Here is a 20,546-nt window from a genome sequence, read left to right as displayed (position 1 = left end):
GAGACGGGGTTTCACCATGTTAGCCAAGATGGTCTCAATTTCCCGACCTTGTGATCCACCAACCGTGTCCTCCTAAAGTGTTGGGATTACAGGCGTAAGCCACTGCTCCTGGCCATATTTTTAAAATCAGAAAGAATATATGTTATTAAAAGAAGGAGGAGAAGAACAAAAGACTAAGATTTCCCCAACTTTGTGAGAAGCCTACAGATGTAAACAAGCCTAATGGCTCCTGTGCCTGCAGAGTCTGCCTGTGGCTGAAGAAATGACCGAGACAGACAAGCAGAGCTGAGTGGGAAACTGCAATGACGCGGGGTGGCACGACTGGGGTGGCAGCAAAGTTTCAGGAGGCAACCAAAACTGAGCCAGTCTTGGGAGGATGGATAGAATTCTCTAGTTCCAGGGACTGGGAAGGCCACAAGGCTCACAGTGGGGGTAGGTGTCTGCACAGCGGTGTGGGGAGGAGAGGTACCTAGGTTGCCTATGAAGGACTAGCAGGGAAGCAGCAGGAGCTGACGGAGAGTGGGGATGTGGGGCTAGATTAAGACGGGGGCCCATCACGGGGAAGGGTGAAGCAGTCTTTCATCAAAGCAAACGAAATGAGAGAGATCTCAAAATCACTTGTTTTTACAATCACAGCCCACAGAGTAAATTCAAATCTTACTACCAACCCCCAGCACTTCCCTGTGGGTTCCAGCAGGCAGCACATTCAGAGAAACCAACCTGTAAGCTGTTGGTGTATTTGGTGGGGTGAATGGGAGGGTGAGCTTGGTCAGACTTGTTCCCATTGCGTGGGGTGGGACCACCCCGCTCTAGAATGCTCTGGGCAAAGGCCCCCCAGCGTGGATCGGGGGTCTGCTGTTCCACCAACACCGTCAGGTTTAAGTCTCTGGGAAAACTGTTTGTTTCTGTTCGGGGATAGCTGATGTACCTAAAACCAAGGCAAGCAAACAGAAAAAGAAATTGCTAGGCTCTCTGATTGGTCATTAAATAACTGAAAGCACCCGCTAACACCTACAAACACTCATCTGATGTAGCCAACTCAATTGAAGGCAACCTAGGTTACCTGATTCAGAAAAGTTCTGAGATGAGATGCACCTACTCATGGGGTGAAAACCAGCTGGCTCTCCTGCTAGGACACTCAAAGAAGCCAAAGGAGAAACAAAAGGGGCAGCACAGCACAGGATAAAGGCCAGCAGCCTCATAGCCTGGGGCTGGTCACTGGCCACTCTGAGGGTCAGTCTGACAGACCAACCCTGATGCAGCACATGAGCCTCACTGACCCTGACAAGTTCCACCAGCGTGTGCTTCGAGACTGTTCTTAGAGTATACAAAGAACAATGCTGTCCAATAAAACTGTAATGTGGACTCTATTTGTTTTTCATTTTTATTTTTGAGATAGTCTTGCTGTGGTGCCCAGGCTGAAGTGTAGCAGCGCCATCTTGGCTCACTGCAGCCTCCGTCTCCCAAGCTAAAGTAATCTTCCTGCCTCAGCTTCCTGAACAGATGGGACTACAAGTGTGTGGCACAATGCCTGGCTAATTTTTCTTTTTTGTAGAGACAGGGTTTTGCTATGTTGCCCAGGTTGGTCTCGAACTCCTAAGCTCAAGTGATCCTCCTGTCTAGGCCTCCTGAAGTGCTCGGATTTCAGGTGTGACCCAGCATACCCAGTCTCTATTTGTAATTTTTGTTTTCTCCCAGAGATGGAGTCTTGCTCTGTCACCCAGGCTGGAGTGCAGTGGTGCAATCTCAGCTCACTGCAACCTCCGCCTCCTGGGTTCAAACGATTCTCCTGCCTCCGCCTCCCCAGTAGCGGGACTACAGGCGCGCAACACCACACCATGCCCAGTTAATTTTTGTCTTTTTAGTAGAGACGGGGTTTCACCATGTTGGCCAGGATGGTCTTGATCTCTTGACCTCATGTTCTGCCTGCCTTGGCCTCCCAAAGTGCTGGGATTACCGGCGTGAGCCACCGCGCCTGGCCCATAAACTCTATTTCTAAAATATTTCATCCTGATAAAGACGGTTCAAATTCTACTCCCAAATCCAGAATATTTACCCTTGAGTGTAGAGCTTCTCAGCAATCCTCATGGTTTCTTTAGCATTTATTCTCAACTTTCGAGAAGCCAGCTTCTCAAGTTCCTGTGAAATGGGTCAACAGGGATGTTAGGTGTATTGCATGAGTCAGGCAGCACAACTCAAAACACACAACTCATCTTCAGTCAAATCTGGCCCCTGTCACTCCAGGTGCTTCTGTCAAACAGCGGAAAAGACTGCCCAACAACAATTTCTGGGCCTGCCAGGCAGAGTCAGATCCTAGCCTAGTGGTTCTCAGACTTTAATGTGTGCAAGACTCAACTGGGAAGCCAGCGGATTTGGGACTCTGACCACTGGGGAAGCTGCTATGTTGTGCAGGCTGATTTTGAACTCCTGGCCTCAAGCAATCCTCCCTCTCTGACCCCCCAAAATGCAAGGATCACAAGCGTAAGCTACCATATCCAGCCGAAAACTCCACTTTTTTTTTGAGATGGAGTCTCACCCTGTAGCCTAGGCTGGAGTGCAGTGGCATGATCTCGGCCCACTGCAACCTCCACCTCCTGGGTTCAAGTGATTCTCCTGCTTCAGCCTCCCAAGTAGCTGGGATTATAGCACCACCACGCTTGGCAAATTTTTGTATTTTTAGTAGAAACAGGGTTTCGCCATGTTGGCCTTGCTGGTCTTGAACACCTGACCTCAGGTGATCTGCTCGCCTCGGCCTCCCAAAGTGCTGGGATTACAGACGTGAGCCACCACGTCTGGCCAGAAATCTACATTTTTAAAATTTTTTCATTTTCGAGACCGAGTCTCGCTCTTGTTGCCCAGACTGCAGTGCAGTGGCACGATTTTGACTCCCTGCAACCTCCGCCTCCCAAGTTCATGCGATTCGCCTGCCTCAGCCTCCTGAGTAGCTGGGACTACAAGCGCTCACCACGGCTGGCTAATTTTTGTGTTTTCAGTAGAGACGGGGTTTTGCCATGTTGTGATTACAGGTGTGAGCCACCGCCTCTGGCCCATATACATATATATATTTTTTCAGATGGAGTCTCACTCTGTCATCCAGGCTGGAGTGCAGCGGTGCAATCTCGGCTCACTGTAAGCTCTGCCTCTTGGGTTCACGCCAATTCTCCTGCCTCAACCTCCCGAGTAGCTGAGAATACAGGCACCTGCCACCATACCTGGCTGATTTTTTGTATTTTTAGTAGAGATGGGGTTTCACCATGTTAGCCAGGATGGTCTTGATCTCCTGACCTCGTGATCTGCCCACCTCAGCCTCCCAAAGTGCTGGGATTACAGGCCTGAGCCACTGTGCCCAGCCTGAAATCTACATTTTTAAACAAGCACAGACAGTTTTGAGAACCACACTTTGGGAACACCACCCAAGCCCTGGTAAATTCTCCTGGAGGATGAAAACCCCAGGAGGCCTCCTGGGGGATAACAGATGTTCTTTTCCCTAGGTGACAAGTTAACAATGCTGATGACTATATGTCACTCTAAAGCATACTTAACCAGTGAGGACTAAAAAACATAAGCCTACTATATAAAATCAATGCAGCTGGGCGCGGTGGCTCGTGCCTCTAATCCCAGCACTTTGGGAGTCCGAGGCAGGCAGATCACGAGTTCAAGAGATTGAGACTATACTGGCCAACATAGTGAAATCCGTCTCTACTGAAAATACAAAAATTAGCTGGGTGTGGTGGCATGCACCTGTAGTCTCAGCTACTCAGGAGGCTGAGGCAGGAGAATCGCTTGAGCCCAGGAGATGGATGCTGCAGTAAGCCGAGATCATGCCACTGCACTCCAGCCTGGTGACCAGAGCAAGACCCCCTCTCAAAAAACAAACAAACAAACAAGCAAACAAAATGCATAACTGCCCCCATGCAATCCCTCCACACATATACACATTTATTGTGGCTTGCCCAAGACAAAGAATGCACTGACCACCAGTCCCTGTGTGCTTCTTAGCCTGCATGCTTGTTAGCCTGAGTGTTCTGTACGTCCAATCTTCAGAGTGAATTCTAATAGTAATTCTATCCCAAATTTTCCTGCTAAGTGGTGACTGAGAAGGCATACTCCTAATGTGATTTACTCAGACTTGTGTTCCGTCAGGGTGGCTCTTCCTGGGGTCAAATAATTTGAGAAGCCCTGTTCTAAAGTAGGTTCATATAGCAGATTTAAAGTAATATTTACACAGATTATGCAGCAACATGAAAAAAATGCTTGGGTGGAAAACACAAGCTACTCTAGTTATAATACTGTAAAAACATGCATATTAAAAAACAGGAAGAGATACTAGTAATTATGTAAGGATGGTGAAGTCATAGGTTGTCTTCCTCTTTTTGTTTCCCAAATCTCATACAATGCAGTTATACTGCAATTGTTAACAACAACAACAACAAAAAAGCCAGGCGCGGTGGCTCACGCCTGTTATCCCAGCACTTTGGGAAGCTGAGGTGGGCAGATCACCTCATGGTGGTGCATGCCTATAATCCCAGCTGCTCGGGAGGCTGAGGCAGGAGAATCGCTTGAACCCGGGAGGCGGAAGTTGTAGTGAGCCAAGACCGCACCATTGCACTCCAGCCTGGGCAACATCTCAAATAAAAAAATCTCAAAAAAAAAACACCATTAAGAGGCCAGGCAGTGGTTGGGTGTGGTGGTTTATGCCTGTAATCCCAGTACTTTGGGAGGCTGGGGCTGGAGAATCACTTGAGGCCAGGAGTTTGAGACCAGCCTGGTCAACATAGTGAGATTCCGTCTCTACAAAAAAATTATAAAAATAATTAACTGGTCATCATGGCACATGGCTATAGTCTGAGCTACTTGGGAGGCTGAGGTGGGAGATCTCTTGAGCCCAGAAGTCTGAGTCTACAAAAACAAAATAAGTAAAAAAAAAAAAAAACAAACAGTAAGGCTAAGCAGGACCATGTCTTTCTCAAGCATTTTCTTGTGTGGCCTGGTGATGGGTGATATTTTCTTCCACCAAGCCACAGTCTAGGCAGTAGAACCACAGCCTCAAAACAGTATTTCCCCAGTGCCTGAAACAGCCTGTCCGGAACATACCACAGTGTCCAAAGCTTGAGGCCGCCACTTGCTCTTGGGCTTAGATCTGACCTCTATCACAGTTGCCATGGGATCCTAGAAAGCCAGGAAAGAAAAGACCATGTTAACCTGTTAGTGCATCATCTGCATCCTTCCTGTGGATAGCCCATGCCAGTCCTTCCAGATCACACTGACCACCACCAGCTAAGCCTGCAGTGACAGCCTAGGAGAGTGCCCACTTAATGTTGCTTGTAGTTGACAGCAAGATAGACACCATCACTACTTTCCCACTCAAACCAAGATTACGAAGGGCAATTTCACAAGCCTTAAGGTGCTTCCTCCAGAGACTATGAAATCCAACAGCCTATGCATTGCCTGAGTACAGTTTTCTATGTACACATGCACAGTGCTCCTTCTGTTGTTGTTTTGTTTAAAATACAGAGATGGAGTCTTGCTATGTTACCCAGTCTGGCCCAGAAGTCCTGGGCTCAAGCAATACTCCCATAAGCCACCATGCTTAGCCCAGTGCTCCTTTAAAAAAAAGAAAAATTCAGGATGATACAGTCAGAAACAGGAGAAATTGCCGGGCGCGGTGGCTCATGCCTGCAATCCCACCACTTTGGGAGGCCGAGGCAGGCAGATCACGAGGTCAAGAGAGCTAGATCATCCTAGCCAACACAGTGAAAACCCATCTCTACAAAAAATACAAAAATTAGCTAGGTGTGGTGGCGCATGCCTGTAGTCCCAGCTACTGGGGAGGCTGAGGCAGGAGAATCGCCTGAACCCAGGAGGTAGAGGTTGCAGTGAGCCGAGATCATGCCATTGCACTCCAGCCTGGCGATAGAGCCAGACTCTGTCTCAGGGAAAAGAAAAAAAGAAATAGGAGAAATTATACAATACAAGCTGGAGACCTTTAATCTTAAAACCAACTTCATAGTTTGCATCGCCCACCACGTAGTCCCATACCACATCCGAGTGAAGGAGAAACAGGGCGGGTCTTTTTATTACTTACTTTTATATTTTATTATTATTTAAGTTGATCTTTTTTTTTTTTTTGAGGCAGTATCTCATTCTGTCACCCAGGCTGAAGTGCAGCGGCATAATCATGGCTCACTGCAGCCTCAACCTGCTGAGCTCAAGCGATTCTCCCACCTCAGCCTCCCAAGTAGATGGAACTATAAGCAGGTGTCACCATGCCCAGCTAATTTTTTTCTTTTTTGTAAAGATGGGGTTTCACTATAAAACCCGGGCTGGTGGTCTTTTTATTTAACAAATAATTGTGCAGTGTTACAGAGACTCCCAGTGGTCCAGGGTCAAAGGTGGAGTGAGAGAGAGATGGAGACGGCAGCACGGTCTGCAGAAGGGGCAGGGACACACTGGGATTCAGTTGTGCTCTGCCATGTACAGCTCTCACGTGTCTGTGGGTAAGTCTCTTCACTTTCTTTAGCTTCTTCATCTGGAAAATGGGGATGCTATCACTGCCTTCACAGGAATTATTAGGATTAAACAAAACAACATGTAACAAAGTGTGCCTGGTCCATAGTGGGTGCTGCACAGTTATTACATCCCTTGCCTAATTAGTAACAAATCTGCCAGTGGGCTGCAGCCAGAAGCACACCATGAATCAAGCCTAGAGAGCTCGGAATTTTACTTAAGCATGACTCTGGGCAGCCCTTGGGTTAAACCAGGCTGTTATGTGCTAATAGGAAGTGACATCAGAAAGTAAACCATCAGCCCAAGGGCCAGGAAACGTTAGGGTGGTTCCTAACTCTGCCACCGACTGGCCCATGGCCCAGGCCAGTCTTGCTCCCTTCTATGGCACATGCATGTCCCACCCACCCTTCAGCCCTCTCCCTAATCTCTCCAGCCTCTGCTCAAGTGTCACCCCTCCCCTCCCTGACCCTCCAGCCTTTCTCTATCCCTTTACCTTGCCTTATTTTCTTCCTAGCTTTTATCAGTATATAAAATTAAGCCACTAATTTGTGACTTTCACTTCTCTAGATTTCCTCATGCAACCAATAAAGAGGGGGCTGAGCCAAATGCTGTCCATTCTCTCCTAGCTCTATAAGTCAATGACCTGGACTGGTCTAGCTAATCCTTGATAATTTCTGGTGACAGTATATGCCACAAGAGGGGATTTCAACTATACATTTCCCAAAATTTCTGATTTCATCTAAAAAGAATGCAGAAACTTCCCTTTTCCTTTTAGTGCTGTTTTCAGGGGGTTCTAGTCTTACTGGTCCCCAAAGTGATCCCGAGATGCAAACTTCAAGCTAAAGTCCAATGGGAGAATGAGACAGATCACCTCTGCCAACAGTGGGAGTGGTTTGGGAGGTGTGCACAATGTTTCCTAGATCATTAAGGGTTCGAAGGACTTCTTACCTCCATACACAACTGATAGAGAACTAGGCAAGCCGTGTGGTTAAAGAGTCGATGCCTTTTCCAGTTGAATTCTACGATACCATCTTTGTGGTCATGAGTTACTATATTAAGGAGAGACAAATAGAAAGGCTGTGTCTCAGAGAAGCCACATGATATGACAGATAGAAAAGGGTTTATCTGTGTCTCAGAGAAGCCACATGACATGACAGATAGAAAAAGGTGGTGAAAGTCAAAGGAATATCAAATAAGGAAGAATTTCCGGATAACAAAAGGAACTTTAAGAGGATTGTAATGGGCCAGGGAGGACGACAGCAAGACTAAAATAAATTACATCTTTATTAGTGCTATTAACGCTCACAGTCCCCTTCCCTAACCTTGGGCCCACAGGTCCCAGGCCATAACCCCCACTCCAGGCCCTACCTTTAATTCTGTGGAAGATTTCTGGTACAAAAGCCTGAATGGCTTTGAACCGCTCTACCACAAAGCCCAATGTGGGGAACTGGCAGCTGCCGTAACTGATGAGCTGCTCTGCCAGCACCTCAGGAAAAATCTTCTGAAGCCGCAGGGTCTGGAACCTAGTAAAGGCAGCTCCTGGAGAGTGAAGGAGAGTGAAGGAAGGTGAAAATGGTGGCTAATAAGAGTCCAGAGCTGGCAGTGTATATCTACACAGAGCCCATTTTTGGTCCCATAACACAACATTAATGTGGCCACGGGAGGGGTCTGCCTAGCTCCTTACCAATCCTCAGGTCCAGCTCCTGCCTCACATCCACAGCATCGCTCACCCTCTGATCAGGCTCAGTCAGGTTTTCACAAGCTGTCCTGACGGCATGGGGTGTGATCTCAGAGAATCGGGCTCGCAACACCTGCAGATTGGGCTTTACTGCAGAACACAAGGCGTTACCAAGGTCAAAGTCAAACCACACTGCCCTCCATCATAAAGGACTCACTTTTCTTAAAGCCCCTTGAAACAAAGGCAAACCAGTTCAAGAAGCTGTGAGGTGACCAATTTACCTATTAAGTTAAATCAATGGTGTACAGTGTCTAAAGAGGAAACACCACCATAACCTTTAAACTGAGTGTACTCTCAAAAATAGTGATGGAGTTAATTTTAGCTAGTAACTATGGAGAAAAGAAAGAGAGACAGATTGTTACTGTGTCTATGTAGAAAAAGGAAGACATAAAGAAACTCCATTTTGATCTGTACTAAGATAAATTGTTCTGCTTTGAGATGCTGTTAATCTGTGACTCTTGTCCCAACCCTGTGCTCACAAAAACATGTGCTGTATTGGCTCAAGGTTTAAGGGATTTAGGGCTGTGCAGGATGTGCTTTGTCAAAAATGTGTTTGTAGGCAGTACACTTTGTGAAAGTCATCACCATTCTTCATTCTCTATTAACCAGAGACACAATGCACTGCAGAAGGCTGCAGGGACTCCTGCCCAAGAAAGCCTGGGTATCGTCCGGGTTTCCCCCCACTGAGACAGCCTGAGATATGGCCTCGTGGGAAGGGAAAGACCTTATAGCCCCCTAGCCTGATACTCGTAAAGGGTCAGTGCTGAGGAGGATTAGTGAAAGAGTAAGGTCTCTATGTGGTTGAGGTAAGAGGAAGGCATCTGTCTCCTGCACGTCTCTGGGAATGGAATGACTCGGTGTAAAACCGACCATATATTATATTCTGAGATAGGAGAAAACCGCCGTATGGCTGGAGGCGAGACATCATGGTGGCAATACTGCTCTGTTACTCTTTACTGCACTGAGATGTTTATGTAAAGTTAAACATAAATCTAGCTTATGTACACATCCAGGCACAGCACCCTTCCTTAAACTTATTTATGACACAGAGTCTTTTGTTCACATGTTTTCCTGCTGACCCTCTCCCCACCATCACCCCACAATCATACCGCATTCCCCTCGCCGAGATAGTAAAGATAGTGATCAATACTGAGGGAACTCAGAGACCAGCGCCAGTGTAGGTCCTCACTTGCTGAGCACCAGTCCCCTGGGCCCACTTTTCTTCCTATATACTTTGTCTCTGTGTGTGTTATTTCTTTTCTTAGTCTCTCATCTCCACCTCGTGAGAAATACCCACAGGTGTGGAGGGGCAGGCCCCCTTCAGTAACTAAAATACTAAAATGCTCTTGGTGAGCATTGTTTTTTTTTTGGAGACAGTCTCACTCTGTCACCCAGGCTGGAGTGCAGTGGCGCAATCTCGGCTCACTGCAACCTCTGCCTCCTGGGTTTAAGCAATTCTCCTGCCTCGGCCTCCTGAGTAGCTGGGACTACAGGCACATGCCACCACACCTGGCTAATTTTTGTAATTTTAGTAGAGACAGGGTTTCACCATGTTGACCAGGCTGGTCTTGAACACCTGACCTCAGGAGATCCACCTGCCTCAGTCTTCCAAAGTGCTGGGATTACAGGCATGAGCCACCACGCCTGGCTGCCTTTTGTGACTTTCATCTTACTTGCTCTCTCAGGCCTTTTAGGAAAAGAAAAATACTACAATTAAAGGGTTCTGTGGGGGAATTTCATGCCTCTTCAGGAAAGAATATAGGACATATACACACTGTCCTTGAAAGTTAATGCACTTAAATTTCCAGGAGTCATTACAGCTTTGAACACAAAACCACTAAAGGAAAATAGCAACCCCACCCTCTGAGCTAGAGAATGGCCGGCCCGTTCATCACTTCCTCTAAGTTACCCAAAACCATTAACACGGCTAGAGCCTTTAAATCCACTGCAACAATTATTTATTAATAGTCGAGCACTGTATAATAGGAGAGATTAAAAAAGAAAACAGAACATTTTATAATTATTCTTTGTACTTTACTTGTGGTATATTCACTCTTTTACACATATTCAATATGTAATTTTATTTTTCTATTTTTGCTTCCATTAATTAAATACTAAAATAATTCAATATATAACAACAACAACAACAAAAAGAATATAAAGTCCCTGTTCTCAAGGAGCTGGGTATCTGCTTGTATGCTTGTACCTAACAAGGAATGGGTCCTGGTCTAAATGGTTTACACTACTCATTAACTCATCTAATCTCTGTGGCAGTCCCAGGAAACATGTTGGATTGGCTTGATGTTACAGACAAGGAAGTCAAGGCTCCCAATGGCTCAGTGATTTGCTCCAGGACACATGGCTGGTGGGACTCACAGACCAACAGGGAAAGTATCTGCGGAGGAACTCATCCATGGCTCATTTGCACATACAAACGAGAACACTCTATTTATGGAATCCCAAAGTAGAGAAAGTCAGCAGCAGCAGCACTTACCAGCCTTACACACGTGGATAATCTCAAACCCAATGTTTTCGCCTTCTCTATCACAGTCAGTCCAGATCACCAGAGCTTGGCACTGGCGAGTCTCTCGTTCCAGAGTTTTCTGAAGTTCACAGTGGAATAAGAGTGGTGAGAACAGAATTGCGGAACAGTGACTTGACACCTCTATGCTAAGGGGATCTGACTGAAGGTTAATAATGTTCTTGGAGTGTGACAACTTGGCGAAGGAAAGAGAACAGAGAAAACCGCTCTCATTGGTGCTAATGATCATACAACTCCTTAGAACCACAAATGAGTTTCTAGAATAGAGGGTTTAATATAACTTCCCCAATATGACGAAACCTAAAATTCAGCTCTAACACACACACACACACTTCGAGCGGTTCTGATTATGACCTATTTAAAAAAAACGAACCCCGGCTGGGCACGGTGGCTCACGCCTGTAATCCCAGCACTTTGGGAGGCTGAGGTGGGTGGATCATGAGTTCAGGAGACTGAGAGCATCCTGGTTAACATGGTGAAACCCCGTCTCTACTAAACATATAAAAAATTAGCTGGGCACGGTGGCAGGCGCCTGTAGTCCCAGCTACTCAGGAGGCTGAGGCAGGAGAATGGCCTGAACCCGAGAGGCGGAGCTTGCAGTGAGCCGAGATTACGCCACTGCAGTCCAGCCTGGGCGACACAGCAAGACTCCGTCTCAAAACAAAACAAAACAAAACGAATCCCAATTGAATTTTCATCCAAAGGTTTATTAGTTCTCAATAAATTAACTGGCCGGGCTCAGTGGCTCACGCCTGTAATCCCAGCACTTTAGGAGGCTGAGGCGGGTGGATCACCTGAGGTCAGGAGTTCGAGACCATTCTGGCCAACATCGTGAAACCCCATCTCTACTAAAAATACAAAAATTAGCTGGGTATGGTGGCAGGCGCCTGTAATCTCAGCCACTCCAGAGGCTGGGGCAAAAGAATCACTTGACTCTGGAGGCGGAGGTTGCAGTGAGCTGAGATTGCACCATCACACTCCAGCCTGGGGGACAAGAGTGAGACTTCACCTCAAAATAAATAAATAAATAAATAAATAAATAAATAAAAATTAAAAATAAATTAACTATGCATGCCCTGACTGCTTGACAACTGGCAATTTACTGTCAAACAGGCATTCATACTTTGTAGCCTCTTCCATTTAACAAGGGTGAGATGGGGGCTAGCACTAATAATTTACAATACTTAGGATTATTTTTTGAGATAGGGTCCCGCTTTCTCACCAGGCTGGAGTGTGGTGGTGTGATTATAGCTCATTGCAGCCTCGACCTCCTGCCTCCTGGGCTCAAGTAATCCTCCTTCCTTAGCCTTACTATTAGCTGGGTCTATCGGCTTACATCACCATGCCTGGTTAATTTTTTTTTTTTCCTTGGAGAGATAGGGTCTCACTATGTTGCCCAGGCTGGTCTCAAATTCCTGGGGTTCATGTGATCCTGCCTTGGCCCCACAAATTGCTGGGATTACAGGCATAAACCACCATGTCCAGCTCTTATTCCTAGGATTTAAACAACTACTATTCATAAAAAAATGTTTACTTCAGTTTCTTGGCCACTTAGCCACATTCATACAATGGGTGGGAACCAACTTTTTAAATCATGGTAGTGAGTTTGGTGGAAAATCTTATCTCTAAATGTCAATGCATTAAAAATAAAGAAATCACTCTGTTTGACTCTTTGGTTGTTCAGTGCCATATGTCTTCCAAAAGACCCCACCTTGATGTCTACAAAATTCTCTGGGCAGTACTTTTCAATTTCTGCTTCAAAGAGGACAAGAGGGTTGCAGCTCTGCCTAGAAAAGACATGAAAACAGAGTCCCAAGTTAGTACATGACAGAGAGCCCTCCAATCTAATGACAGCAAACTGTTCCAATGGGTTCACGGTATATCCCCAAAAGAAAAGGTCCCAGTGAACTGAAAGCAAGGCTATGACTCTCTGTATGACACACTGTCCACTTCTCCACGAGTGTGAACAGGACGGATAAGATGGCATTCTGGAGCCCTTTTACAGGTAAATGCAATCCAATGGCTACATGAAAAAGGTCTGGCAATTTTGAGGGAACACCAAAAGTGACTGTTTAAAGATTTAATAAAAATTCACAATGGATCAGATAATCCTAGGTCATCTTAGTATTATAAATTACTGCTGGGCGCGGTGGCTCACACCTATAATCCCAGCATGCTGGGAGGCCGAGGCAGGTAGATCACAAGGTCAGGAGATCGAGACCAGCCTGGCTAACAGGGTGAAACCCCGTCTCTAACAAAAATACAAAAAATTAGCTGGCGTGGTGGTGGGCACCTGTAGTCCCAGCTACTCGGGAGGCTGAGGCAGGAGAATTGCTTGAACCCGGGAGGCGGAGGTTGCAGTGAGTCGAGATTGCACCACTGCATTCCAGCCTGGGTGACAGAACAAGACTCCATCTCAAAAAATAACTAAAATAAATAAATAAATAAATAAATTACTGAGACACAGTGGCTCACGCCTGTAATCCTAGCACTTTGGGAGGCAAAAGAAGGCAAACCCCGCCTTGTTTGAGATCAGCCTGGGCAACATGGTGAAACTGCATCTCCACTAAAATAGAACAAATTAGCAGGGTGTGGTGGCGTACGGCTGTAGTGTCAGTTACTTGGGAAACTGAGGCATGAGACTTGTTTGAACCCAGGATGGGGAGGTTGCAGTGAGATGAGATTGCGCCACTGCACTCCAGCCTGGGCAACAGGGTGAGACCCTGACTCAAAAAAAACAGAAAAAAAAAAAAAAAGAAAAAAAGGCCGGGCATGGTGGTTTACATCTGTAATCCCAGCACTTCGGGAGGCTGAGGTGGGCAGACCACCTGAGGTCAGGAGTTCGAGACCAGCCTAGTCAACATGGTGAAACTCTGTCTCTACTAAAAATACAAAAATTAGCCAGGTGTGGTGGTGCGTGCCTGTAGTCCCAGCTACTCAGGAGGATGAGGCAGGAGAATCACTCGAACCTGGGAGGCAGAGGTTGCTGTGAGCCAAGATCATGCCACTGTGCCCCAGCTTGGAAGACAGAGTCTCACTCTGAGATTTTGTCTCAAAAAAAAAAAAAAAAATTACCCAATAAGATCAACATGCCTCAAAAGTTCTCTGAAATTTCACAACTTACTATAATCTGAAAGTTCTTCCCTTGAGAATTGTACTGACCATTTTCGAAACTGCATCCGGAAATCATGAGCCAGTAAATGTCCAGAAACCGAAGTCATTACCATGGTAACATTCTGAATGATGACAAAATTCAAAATTCAGTTAGTTTTTTTGCAGTTATTATTTTGCCAAGTCATTCAAATGAGAGGGAGGAGCTTCTATTAAAGACATTTTAAAAAACCTGATTGGGAAGAAATAAACATAAATATAAGCTCTTCAAAGCCAAAAGCCATAGGAATACAATCACCATTCCAATTCTAGTACCACGATGCCTCTTGCATCAGTTCAATTTTCCTCAAACTATTGTATATTAGCTTTTTTTTTCTTTTTTGTAATGAAGAGCTGAGATGGGACCATATTTTATTAAAGAGACTTCCTCATAAATTATAAAGTCATCACCTGTAACCAGGAACCTTTAGGTTGTTAACAGCTGTTATTCTTAAGACAGTGACATATTCTACATATGACTAGGCTGACTACTTTCTCTTGCTTATGATGGAAATATTTTAGCACCTACCTGGCCATACAGGTGATAATCAAATTCATAGATCTTATTGAATTTTGAAAGTCCTTCTCTCTATAAAACAAAAATAAGTAAAAAATAGAAATTATGTTTAAAACAATACATTCCTCTGTATAATTCTTCCTGATCTTGAATTTGGCAATGATTCCTTGGTTATGACACCAAAAATATAACAAACATTGCTCCAAAGAAGATAAGAAATGGCCAACAAGCATACGAAAAGATGCTCAATGTTATTAATCATTAGGAAAACACAAATCAAAACCATGATGAGATACCACTCCACACCCATTAGGATGACAATTAAATATAATTAAAAAACAAACAAGTAAAATAACAAGTGTTGTTGAGGATGGGGAGAAACTGGACATTGTCAGTGGAAATGTAAAATGCTTCGGCCACTCTGGAAAATTTTGGTGTTTCCTCAAAAAGTTAGACATAGAGTTACCACATGTCACAGCAATTCCACTCCTAGAAATTTACCCAAAAGAATTAAAAACACATTCAAATACACTTTGGGAGGCTGAGGCAGATGGATCACTTGAGGTCAGGAGCTCGAGACCAGCCTGGCCAACATGGTGAAACCCTGTCTCTACTAAAAATACGACAATTGGCCGGGTATGGTGGTGCGTGCCTGTAATCCCAGTTACTTGGGAGGCTGAGGCAGAACAATCACTTGAGCCCAGGAGGTGGACGTCGCAGTGAGTGGAGATGGGGCCACTGCACTCTAGCCTGGGTGACAGAGCGAAACTCTGTCTCAAAAACAAAACACAAACAAAAAAACACATTAAAAAAAAACCTGTACATGAATGTCTATAGAAGTTCTATTCACAATAGTCAAAAGATGAAAACAACCCAAATGTCCATCAACTGATGGATGGTAAAACGAAATGTGATCTATCCATATGATAGAATACTATTCAGCCATAAAAAGGAATGAAGAGGCCAGGCGCAATGGCTCACGCCTGTAATTCCAGCACTTTGGGAGGCCAAGGTGGGTGGATTACAAGGTCAGGAGTTCGAGACCAGCCTGGCCAACATAGTGTAACCCTGTCTCTACTAAAAATACAAAAAATTAGCCGGGCGTGGTGGTGGGTGCCTGTAATCCCAGCTACCAGGGAGGCTGAGGCAGGAGAATCACTTGAACCTAGGAGGTGGAGGTTACAATGAGCTGAGATCGCACCACTGCACTCCAGCCTGGGCGACAGTGAGAGAGACTCCATCTCAAAAACCAAAAAAAAGGGAATGAAGAACTAATATTAATACATGGTACAACATGGATGGACTTCAAGAAGATTATGTTAAGTGAAAGAAACCTGACACAAAAGAGCATGTAAGATATGGGTCCACTTATAGGAAATGCCCAGAACAGGCAAATCCATGGGGAGAGAAAGCAGATTTGTGGTTGTGAAGGGCTGAGGAGAGGGTAAGGGGAGTGACTGCTTAATGGATATAAGGTTTCCTCTTAGGGTGATAAAAAACCTTCTGAAACTAGACAATGATGATGGTGGCACATTTAGTGTACAAAATTCCACTGAACTGTATACTTCAAAATGATTAAAATGGTCAATTTTCTGTGTATTTTGCCACTCAACCTACATGGCTCTCTAGGACCCTTATGATGTGCACTCAACTGCTGCTCTTGCTTAACTCACTGGTGTCCCCTCGCACCACACGACACCCCTAACTTCTCACTGTTTCTGAATATGCCAAGCTATTTCAAGCCACTAGGTTGTTCTTTACAGTTTCCACTGCCTGGTAAAACTTTCACGCTGAGCTCAAACATGCTTTCAACAAATATTAACTTTTTCTTTTTTTTTTTTTTTTTGAGAAGGAGTCTCATTCTGTGGCCCAGGCTGGAGTGCAGTGGCGCGATCTCAGCTCACTGCAAGCTCCACCTCCCGGGTTCACGCCATTCTCCTGCCTCAGCCTCCCAAGTAGCTGGGACTATAGGCGCCTGCCAGCACACCCGGCTAATTTTTTCTACTTTTAGTAGAGACAGTGTTTCACCGTGTTAGCCAGGATAGTCTCATGGTCTCAATCTCCTGACCTCGTGATCCGCCTGCCTAGGCCTCCCAAAGTGCTGGAATCCAGGTATGAGCTACCACGCCCGGCCTAATTTTTTGTTTTTGAGACAGAGTCTCACTGTCACCCAGGCTGTAGTGCAATGGTGCAATCTAGGCTCACTGCAACCTCCACTTCCCAGGTTCAAGCGATTCTCCTGCCTCAGCCTTCTGAGTAGCTGGGATTACAGGACCCCGCCACCACACCCGGCTAATTTTTGTTTTTCTAGTAGAGAGGGGTTTCGCCATGTTGGCCAGGCTGATCTTGAACTCATGACCTCAGGTCTCCCAAACTGCTGGGATTACAGGCGTGAGCCACTGCGCCCAGCCCAAGTATTAATACTTATTGAAAGTTTCCTGCATTCCAGACACCGTAACAGGCGTTAGGGCATAGCAATTAACAAAATATAATCACTGCCCTTTGGAGCGTAGAGTCCAAGGAGAGGCAGTGACAAAAATTAAATAAATGACTGCACATCCCATTATTTAACTGTAACTAGCAGATGCCTTTCAAGTAGAATAGAGTGCTATGACAGCATGTCAGTAAGGGTCTCTGACCTAGTGTAGGGGAAGAGGTAGTGAGGGAAGGATTCCTTGAAGATGAGACATTTCAGCAGCCTCTCTCCTCTAGCCGCCCAAGATGCCGAAAGGAAAGAAGGCCAAGGGGAAGAAAGTGGCCCTGGCCCCCGCTGTCATGGAGCAGCAGTAGGCCAATAAGGTAGTAAATCCCATTTGAGAAAAGCCCTAAGAATTTTGGCTTTTCTAGCCATCTAGCTGAAGGGCCTCACCCACTTTGTCAAATAGTCCTGCTATAACTAACTGGCTGCAGCGGCAGAGCCGCTGTCCTCTATAAGCGGCTGATGTGCCACCTGGGATTGACCAGTTCACCCAGGCCTCAGACCACCAAACTTAAGCTACTCAATTGCTTAAGCTTGCCCACATTACAGACAAGAGACACAGCATGGCAAGAGATCGAAACTGTTGGCCCAGGCCAAGAAGAAAGCTGCCGGCAAAGGGGATGTCCCTACTAAGAGACCACCTACACTTCAAGCAGGGGTTGACACCGCCAACAACTTGGTAGAGAACATGAAGGGTCAGCTGGTGGTGGATCCCATTGAGCTGGCTGTCTTCCTGCCTGCGCTGTGTCCTAAGATGGGGATTCTCTACTGCACTGTCAAGACTGGGGTGTCAAGTTCCACAGGAAGACCTGTACCACTGTCACCTTCACACAGGTTAACTTTCTGGAAGACAAAGGAGCTCTGGCTAAACTGGTGGAAGCTGGCAGGACAAATTATAACGACATATGAGATCTGCTGTCACAAGGGAGGCAATGCCCTGGGTCCAAAATCTATAGCTTGCATTACCAACCTAGAAAAGGGAAAGGCTAAAGAATTTGCCACTAAACTGGGTTAAGTACACACTGTTACGTTTTCTGTACATAAAAATAATAAAATTTCTTCCAAGAAAAGTCTTTCCTTTTGGCTGGAATTGCCATCTTGGAGTAATTTGCCAAAATGATGAACACAAAGGAAAAGAGGACGAGGCATCTGATATATGCTCTCCTGGCCTTATAGAAAACACGGAGTTTGAGCTGGGCGCAGTGGCTCACACCTGTAACCCCAGCACTCTGGGAGGCTAAGCAGGTGGATGGCCTGAGGTCAAGGGTTTGAGAACAGCCTGGCCAACACAGTGAAACCCCGTCTGTACTAAAAATACAAAAAATTAGCTGGGCATGGTGGCGGGCACCTGTAATCCCAGTTACTAGGGAGGCTGAGGCAGGAGCATCGCTTGAACCAGGGAGGCAGAGATTGCAGTGAGCTGAGATCACACCACTGCACTTCAGGCTGGGCAACAAGGGCAAAACTCCATCTCAAAACAAACAAACAAAACAAAACAAAAACATGGAGTTCCTCTGGCCACAGACACCAGAATCTACAATGAAGGTGATCTTGAGGACTGAATGAGAATGGATACTGTTCAAAAACCAATGACCCACAAATGTTACATGGCAGAACTGGAAAAGTCTACGTTACCCAGCATGCTGTTGGCACTTCTGCGAACAAGGGCTAGATTCTTGCCAAAAGAATTAATGTTTCTGTTGAGCATATTAACCACTCTAAGAGCCAAGTTCCTTCCTGAAATGTGTGAAAGAAAATGATCAAAGAAGAAACAAGTCAAAGAGAAAGGGTTCAACTGAAGTGCCAGCCTGTTCCATTGAGGGAAGTACACCCTGTGAGAACCAATGGAAAGGAGCCTGAGCTGCTGGAACCTATTCCCTATGGATTCACGGCATGATAGGTTAAAAATAGATAAATACAAGACCTCTGGATTGCTTTAAAAAAAGAGAGAGAGAGAGAGAATGAATTCAGCAGAGCCTTGAAGGATAAGAAGTTAGTTAGGTATAGGAGGACCATTTTCCAAGAGACCCAGAGCCCTAGAAGTAGACAAACCTTGGGGCTGGTCACCAGGACTTCTAGCACTGGAAACAGGTAAAGCTGTCAGCCAACATTCACACAACCCTGGCTCCACTCCCACTATCCTTGAACTGGAAACGCGTCTTAGGCCCCCCGGAACTAAAGAAAAACGAGCAGGGAACTTCCACCCACGCTCTTAGAAAAGTTCTCCAGAAAACCATTTCAGGATCTACTTTTGTTATCTGAGATATTTTCCTGGACAGCTCTTTATGTCTCCCGTGGCACCTCCGTTATGAAACTTTTTCTTATCCTCCTTTGGTTTGTGCCTCCCGTGTGTGTAGAACACATTCTTACCACTTACCTCTCTCAGAATCAGTTCATTCGTGTAGGAACAGGGTTGGCTTCATCTCTAATCCCCAAACCTTACCGTGTTGCTGTCACTGTGTACGGTGAGGCTGGAAAGTCACAAGGGCTGTAGAACGCAGTGGATGTGGCACAGGATGGGGAGGGCTAGGTTGGCTGGGGAGCGATTGGGCAGGGCTTGAACGCCAAGTTAAGGGAATCTGGTCAATAGTCCCCAAATGAATTTCTGAATCTCGAGGGAAGAACAGTAAAATACAGACTTCCCCAATCTCACACAAGACCCAAAGGGCAGCCAGTGCCCGAGGCGGTTCCGAGAATCAGACAAGTTTGGGAACCTGCTAAGGGCAAGGAAAACAAAAGGTTCCCAAGCAAATGAGCGAAATATCTCAACTACGTTTTAAAATGCCCTCCGGTCCGATAGCAGACAGGAGGGCACCGCAATAATCCAGACGAGGGGCGGTGAGGCCTGAGAAATGGGAGATAATCGCCTTCATCTCGATTCCCGGCGCCCACCATGCTGTCCGGCTCGGTGGGCCTCCCTCAAGGCACGCAGCTGATCGGAAAGCGCTTTCTTACCCGCCTCATGCGACCATTGGACAGCAGGTCGGCGATCCCCTTGGCCGCGTCGTTTTTTTCGGCCACACAGAGGACTTTCCGCACGCCTCGGAGGGCCACCTCCATGGCGGGGCGGGAAAACGCACGGTCTCCGGGCTGTCGCAGCCACCGGAGCGCGTAGCGGAGGACAGGAAAGATCATCCTTAGGCCCCGCGCCTGCAGCCGCTCCCCGGCTGCCGGCGCATCCTGGGGAAGCCAGAGGCGAGGCTCAGCTGGCGCCCACCGAAAAGGAACTAGAGCCTTGCTTCGGTCACGTCCCCACCAGCCTGCTGGCCTTTGGAGCTTCAGTCACTCAGTCTTCTCCGTGTCGCCGCCGCCGCCTAAGCACCTAACCCAGTACCTCGGCGTGGAGCTTCCGCCCGCCTTCTCCAGCCACTTCCGCCAGGCGCGCGCCCCACAGCGACCTGGAACTACAACTCCCAGACTGACTCGCGCCCCTCGTCCAAGCAGGTTTCCCCCTACCACCCGCCCCCGACTCACTCCGCCCCACCTTCCCCTCCTTCCCAGCAGTGGTTGGTTAATCACACTCCTTCTTGGGGGAAGCCGCCGGACACTCCCATCCAAGGCCTTCTCTTTCTCATGACTTTTTTTTCTCCTGCTCGGAAGTCTACGAGGATGC

General features: G+C 46.5%; 1 protein-coding gene across 6 annotated transcripts in view; it reads right to left on the bottom strand.

Annotated features, from left to right (window-relative positions):
* TOP3A (DNA topoisomerase III alpha) overlaps nt 1-20,524 on the bottom strand; it is a 40,030-nt gene extending 19,506 nt beyond the window's left edge. Inside the window, exons 1-11 of one of the 6 annotated variants that reach the window (XM_033196289.1) lie at nt 20,408-20,524; nt 14,467-14,526; nt 13,950-14,023; nt 12,499-12,574; nt 10,740-10,848; nt 8,192-8,335; nt 7,876-8,046; nt 7,456-7,556; nt 5,095-5,169; nt 2,057-2,139; nt 721-928 (exon numbers count right to left, since the gene is read on the bottom strand). In XM_033196289.1, the coding sequence (XP_033052180.1) occupies nt 721-928; nt 2,057-2,139; nt 5,095-5,169; nt 7,456-7,556; nt 7,876-8,046; nt 8,192-8,335; nt 10,740-10,848; nt 12,499-12,574; nt 13,950-14,014 (1,032 nt within the window). In that variant the 5' untranslated portion in view covers nt 14,015-14,023; nt 14,467-14,526; nt 20,408-20,524. Of the gene's footprint in view, nt 1-720; nt 929-2,056; nt 2,140-5,094; nt 5,170-7,455; nt 7,557-7,875; nt 8,047-8,191; nt 8,336-10,739; nt 10,849-12,498; nt 12,575-13,949; nt 14,024-14,466; nt 14,527-15,122; nt 15,142-18,985; nt 19,007-19,310; nt 19,846-19,888; nt 20,376-20,407 lie in introns of those variants that run through there. The other 5 variants (XM_033196252.1, XM_033196256.1, XM_033196263.1 and 2 more) reach the window with 5 other exon arrangements.
* Between the last annotated feature and the right edge of the window lie 22 nt (nt 20,525-20,546).

This window comes from Trachypithecus francoisi, unplaced genomic scaffold, assembly GCF_009764315.1.
Source record: "Trachypithecus francoisi isolate TF-2019V2 unplaced genomic scaffold, Tfra_2.0 Contig01665, whole genome shotgun sequence".
Taxonomy (NCBI): Eukaryota; Metazoa; Chordata; class Mammalia; order Primates; family Cercopithecidae; genus Trachypithecus; species Trachypithecus francoisi.
This window is presented reverse-complemented; position numbering and strand designations above follow the sequence as displayed.